This window comes from Saccostrea cucullata, unplaced genomic scaffold (assembly GCF_032062105.1).
Source record: "Saccostrea cucullata isolate Sc308-1 unplaced genomic scaffold, CSIRO_AGI_Scuc_v1 ctg20904, whole genome shotgun sequence".
Classification (NCBI taxonomy): Eukaryota; Metazoa; Mollusca; class Bivalvia; order Ostreida; family Ostreidae; genus Saccostrea; species Saccostrea cuccullata.
The window spans coordinates 1-6,614 of NW_026935718.1; the positions used below are offsets into that span (position 1 = coordinate 1).

Here is a 6,614-nt window from a genome sequence, read left to right on the forward strand (position 1 = left end):
AACTGAATCAACTAACATATGTATTTTTAGAAAGGGAAGGGGGGATAGGGCTTACAAATAAATAAATTAACTCTGTATTTTAAGGGGGTGAAGGTGGGTTATTTTTTTAAGCCCAGAAAAAGTTTGTCTTCCAAAATATTTAGGGACATGTTCATTATGTTTAATTGAAAATAAAGGAACAAGCAAATAATTTATTATTAAATAAATAAATTCTTTTTAGTAAATATTTTGCGGGGTATGTCGAGATTTTGGGGTGAGATGAGGAAAACAATTATAACAACAGGCAACTATAAAAATTAAAATGTTTTCTTGTCTTACAGCCCCAATTTGGAGATTTAATACATCCTAAAAATTAAACTCAATGTGCCATCACATTTTATTTTCCTCCCTACAGCTTGTAGGACAAATACTTCGCTACTGGCGAAAAAAATAATTTTATTTTAGCCATGTGTGAGTATGAACACTTGCATGTTAATATATGTACATTCATGTTTTAAAAAGAAAAGAGCAAGTACCTTAATTTTAGTTAATTTTATTTTAGTGTGTAGATGAACAAATCAACACGTGTTTAAATTTGAGTGTTAAAAATATATATACAATTATAAATATATACTTATGAGGAAAAAAAATTTAAAAAATATATATATCGTTTTTATATTTTTAAAAAATATTGTGAAATGTAATTAAAAAGTGAACATACTCAAAAAATTTTATTTTACCTTTTAAGGATTGATCTTTGGCTTTATATATATACTTTTTTATTTTGCATATAGGGTGTTGACAGACGTTAGGATATTCGAACTAAAAGTTAAAATCTCAAATCATGTTTTGAATACTTTAAGAACTGTATTGTATTCACTGTTAAAAAATTATACATATATACAATGTATTAAGTACCTTAATTATAACTAGTCAAGTCTTATTTCACTTAAAAAATTGATTACATATTTTTTAACAAATGTTTAAGAACTTAAACTGTTAAAAAATTATACATATATACATATGTATTAAGTACCTTCAGAATTATAACTAGGTCTTTATTTTACCTTTAAAAATCATTTTCAGGCAATTTTCAAATTTTAGAATGTCCTGAATTTCATCATGAACACACAATTCATTTGCTATATAACTCACATGAAACAACTTGGTTGCAGTACTCCATTCAAAAGGTAATTTCTAAGGATTTCGTAACCTAAAATATAATTATAAAAAAAAAACCTTTGGCCAACTTTAATTTAAAATGTTTGATTGTCCTATCCTGATTCAGAAGTTTAAAAAAAATATATGTTGGTTTATACTTGGTGAGAAAATTCTTTTTAACAGAAAATTTAATCCTTTGAAATCTCAAAATCTATTTTTCGGAATGGATAGAAAAAAGTTTAGAGTGGGACGATAATTAGCCAGTTGTTCCAGAGAAGGCAACCAAACAGTTTTTTTTTAAAGATTGCCATATGGCCCCACCAATCAGGATGGACTGACTAAACCAAACTTGAATAGGATATGCTGAAATATCTACATGACCGACTACCAACCAACCTATCAAAAGTTATTTTAAACATGCCAATAAGCTAAAAAATCAGGCTGAAATATTCACATTTACATGTTTTTTTAAAAAGTCTCAGATTTTCCTGTATATGTGATCCATGTATTTGACAATTAAATCAATGTGAAATATTCAAATTTTCAATAGTGAACACTGAGCTATGCATATTTGTAATTATCTATAAGCAGCCTATCAATTAAATTTATCTTAAAAATAAATGAAAATAGCATAGTTTGATTTCATATATTTTTATTGAGACAAAGTACATACTAAGCATAAAAACACATTAGATCAACCTTAAAAACACATTTTATTCTTATAATCAGTGTAATTATAAGTTGTACTTGTGATAACCCAGCAAGTGCAAGATCTAGGACGGAATGTTTATAGGTATATTACTTATTCTCTTACATACTTTTATTTCAATCAAATTAATGGTGTTGCATTCTTCTTTGACTGCTTTGAAAGGAAGACTGCCTGTCTTTTTTCTGAAATCACCACTGATTAACATATATGTTCAAGAAATCTTAAGAGACTAGATCCTGTAGATGTAATCTCTTCAAAATGTCCAATCTTATTCTGCAATATGTGATTAATTTAAGAACTATAATTTATGTGCTTTGAGAGCATTGCATGTTTATGCATATTTGACTTAATTGTTTAGAAATTGCAAGTTTGCATTATGCTGAAATGTGCCCTAGAAAAAGTAATGCATGGATAAATGTCTTACTTAATATTCAAATAAAAATAAGACTGTTTCAGTTTATCTAAAGAATTGTATTATCATCAATGAAAAATGAAATAAAAAACAAAGTTGGAAATTTTCTAAAATCACCTGCAAATGATACATGTACATGTATATCATGTTCAGCATTTCAAAACTCTCCCCAAGACCCACATGGCACTGCCAGCATTTTTTTTTTTTCAAAAAGATAAATATCTTTATTATCATAAGATTACATGCTGAATTTTAGGACCAATTAAAAGTAAGGATTTAAACTCTTAAATACTATGCTTATTCTGCCAAGTGAGTTTCTGCCCTATATGTATGAATGTATCAATTGCACCCTTGATTGCAAGTGTAAAAGCATCAAAATTGTTAAAATATAAACTGATAGTAAATTAATTTTTTATAGAATATAATTTGATACATTCATACATTTATGCACATGTATTCAATTTATCTTGCTTTTGTTTATAATAATGTTTTAAATTGATTTTTTTAATATTCAATCATATGCAATCTTCTCAAATTACAGACATAAATTCATCTGGGTCATTAACAAAGTTTTGTATTAAAATTATCTACTAGTATATATGGTCATAACACATCAATTTTTACATACATGTAACTATATACAAAAGAATATTTAGACGGATAAAAAGAACAATTAATCTAGTAATTTTATCTTCATCTTTTTGTATTCATATTTCAAGAAGCAGGATAAATAGCATGAAAAACAGCAATAAGCAAGGAGGCTACACATAGAAAAAACTTAGAGAATAGAGAGTTATTTATTAGAATATAATTCATATGAAAATGTACCTAATTGCTATTAAATCCTCAGTGTCATTTGTTTATCAATTAATACATGTACATATACAAGTAACTTTCAACTGTCCGGGCTTCATCAGTTGGGAAACAGTTGAAATTCTTTAAAAAAAAAATTCTTTTAAATGAAGAACTGGTATGCATGCACCAAAAGTGTAGAAAAAAAAACCAACGAACAAACAACAACAAACAAACAAGAAGGAGGCCCATGGACCATACTCTCACCTCTGACAAGGACTTAATATGATTTAACTCAACTGGAATCAAGTCATAATGGGGACACTTCATTACAAATATGACTAAATTTTGACTCAAATATTACTAAAATGACCTTGCTATTTTGGAGAAAAAATGTTCTCAAAAGATTTTAATTCATTTGATCCCAATTTTAGCCACATCCTAAACTTTGAATCCATACTAATTAGATAAAAGATCCAAGAATCACCTAAGTAACCCTGATCCTGGGCTCTGAATTTCATAAATGTAATTAAAAACACCCTTTTATCAGTAGAACATTTTACTAAAGTTTGTCTGCTTATCTTATTTAAAGGCCTATGATACAAAGAAGAATAGAATTTCCAATTAATTAATACATATGCATAGATTCATTTATTAATTTATATTTCCATATTTACCTTTGTTTGAATAAAATTGGACAGTACAGGCAATGTTTATCGTACGCATTTGTTGTAATTCAATATTCATCAAATCATATTTTATAAAATCATGAAATGGTACTGTAGATCACTAAATTTTCGCGACACCTTATATTTCGCGAGATAGTCATTGACTCTTGATTAGCAAGACAAAATTTTCACGAATTGTGGTTATTGTTCTATATAATCTTAAGGAATACTTTTATACGCGAGAATTTTATTTTCGCGAGCACACTGTCTCGCGTAATTACGCGAAAATAAAGTTCTCGCGAATAAAAAGTGATTTACAGTATCATATATTCTGGGACATCCTGTACAACTTCTGGTAAATAAGTATGTATTAATAAGGAACCACACCTTAAGACCAACCCTTTCTCTTTTTCTTGATTCTCGGTCCTCAAGATGCGACCCTTTAAGAACAAAGTTAATCCCCTTTATTCAAGGATTATTTTTGCGAAGTTTGGTTGATATTTTCCAGTTGTTCTGGAGAAGAGGGAAAAAAAATGTGAAAAGTCTACAATGACGACAATAGACACCTTTCAATCAGAAAATTAAGCTCTTGAAATGCAACTTTTGGCTTATGTGAACTAAAAACAAATAAAAACTTAAAATAACATGTAAACTTGAGCTAAGTTCTCTCTGAACTACGTAAGTGAGGATATCATATGGAAAATTTGATATGCATTGGCAATAATCTGAACATAGGATTAAGGACCTTCTTGTCACCTGAACAAAGGACTTGATCCTGAGATGGAGATAAATTCCCATAGGCACTGTCAGTTTAATAGGAAACCTAGTGACACTTGAGCACTGGCCTAAGGCAAAAGCCTATCTACCATTGCCAATCTGCTACTGGACTGACTTTATGCTCAAAGTGAAACAGGTCCCTTTTTGGTCCTCTGTGGATTTGCATTCCTATGGTGTGTAGGTCCCATTCTCAGCTGGAAATCAAACCTAATGACACTTGAGCACTGGCTAAGACAAAAGCCTATCTGCCATTGCCAACCTGCTACTGGACTGACATTATGCTCAAAGTGACATAGGTCTGTTTCCGAGTGTCTCCATCCTTGCACACATGAAAAGATAAGAAAAAATATTAAAGGATCTATCACTCTCATTGCTATAGAAATGAATCATCTTCAAGAGTTCTTGAGTGAATTATCCAACATAATGTAAACCAACTTTTATTCGTGTGCGAGAAAATTTCGCAAAGTTCGCGAGAGTTTCGTCATCGCGAATATTTCTCGCCGCAAACCGGTTCTTAAAATCTATGTGTCTGTTAGCAAAAGAACCTAAATAGGCTTGATCGCGAAAATTAATTGTCGCGAACTAGTTAACCCCCGGTAAATTGCGAAATAAGGTCGTCACGAATAAAAGTTGGTTTACAGTAGATTTACATACTACAGGAAATGCTAATCATATAACAAGCCTCCAATATTCTAGACTGTACAAATATATCTTGGTCTTTCCTACTGTTTCTGATGTTCAATTAATCAAGAATTCTAAAAATCTTCTTTAAGGTTTTTTTCCAACAATATAACCTTAGACTAAATTTAAAGAAAAAAATAATTTCACAATGTATTTCATATTTTTAAATCCGAGTCTTAGTGACCATCATTATTTGTATCGGTATCCGCGACTCCTTTTGTGAATATCAAGACTTGAGTTTTCCCATCCTTTGTCTTGACTTTGATCCTTCTCCCCATCAGTGATGGTGGCACTCTCATCCACGGCTGCAGTCCCATCTGACCATTCACTCTGCAACAAGACAATGAAAATATCCATATTTATCCTGAGCTTATAATGTGATTATTATTTTTTTTAATTTTGTACTTTTATAATGAAAAATCTCTATATGTGTAGAAATGTTCAAAAAAAGGATTGTAAAGACTTACTCAAACAATGGTTGTTCTGGTGTGCTAGGTAGCTGTGTAGAGGTGGAAGGGGCAGGGTGCACCAATCTCAAAGGAGGGTATGGGGCAACTGATGGTAAGGGTGTGTTTACAGGTGCTTCTAAAGGTGGCTGTGGCAAGTCTTGATGATTCAACAAACGTTCCTTTTCCTCTTCAGTTGGTTTTCTCAATGGAGCTTTTTTAGGTCTTCCCTTTTTCTTTTCTGTAGTATGAAATCTAGGCTGTATAATATTATTGGCATTGCCTGAAATTTTCTCAGTCTCCTTGAGCTTCCCTGTGTCTTCTGAAAGGTTGATACATGCATCATTACCAGCAGCTATTGCTTGAAATGTCTGAAGTATAGTTTGAAATCTCATTTCCCTGACCTTTGAATGTTCCAGCTGACTATCAATCTGCTGCATAAGTTTCTTTATCTGCTTATATTGAGTTTCTGGATCAACGGGGGCATTTTGGGACTGAGAAGAGTCTTGCTGTGGGTTGACAAATAGTGTCTCATTAGATTCCCCACATTCATCCCCATTTCTGTAGCTTGTACACATGCTATGTACCTTATGAATATGTTTGCATAAAAAGCCATTGTCATTGTCAGGGCAGTTGCATTTATATAAATGATAACATAAATCAATGCATGGCATTTCCTTGCATTTAACATAACAATGCTCTAAATTGCAGTACCTATTCAAAATTTCAACTATATATTGCCTTTCTCCTGATTCTACAATGAAAAGAAATGTTTCCCACTATCGTTGATGCCCCGGCATACTACACTAACTAGACAGTGATTCCTTAATTCATACAAAATTGAATCCCACTATATGACACACAAACAGACACACTAGGGCATAACAGTATACCCTTCTCCTTCAGAGCTAGGGTATAAAAACAATTTAGAATGAGAAGGGTTTAAAAAATAACAATGGGCTTATGGGCCACATCACTCACCTGAGATA

At 31.2% G+C, this 6,614-nt stretch overlaps 1 protein-coding gene across 1 annotated transcript; it reads right to left on the reverse strand.

The window, feature by feature from the left end:
- Positions 1–5,286: 5,286 nt before the first annotated feature.
- LOC134243619 (uncharacterized) lies at positions 5,287–6,404 on the reverse strand (the record flags this gene model as incomplete). Its single annotated transcript, XM_062725867.1, has 2 exons — positions 5,287–5,509; positions 5,647–6,404. Coding segments are annotated over 2 exons (912 nt in total), but the record flags the coding sequence as incomplete, so codon positions are not given.
- Positions 6,405–6,614: the final 210 nt, after the last annotated feature.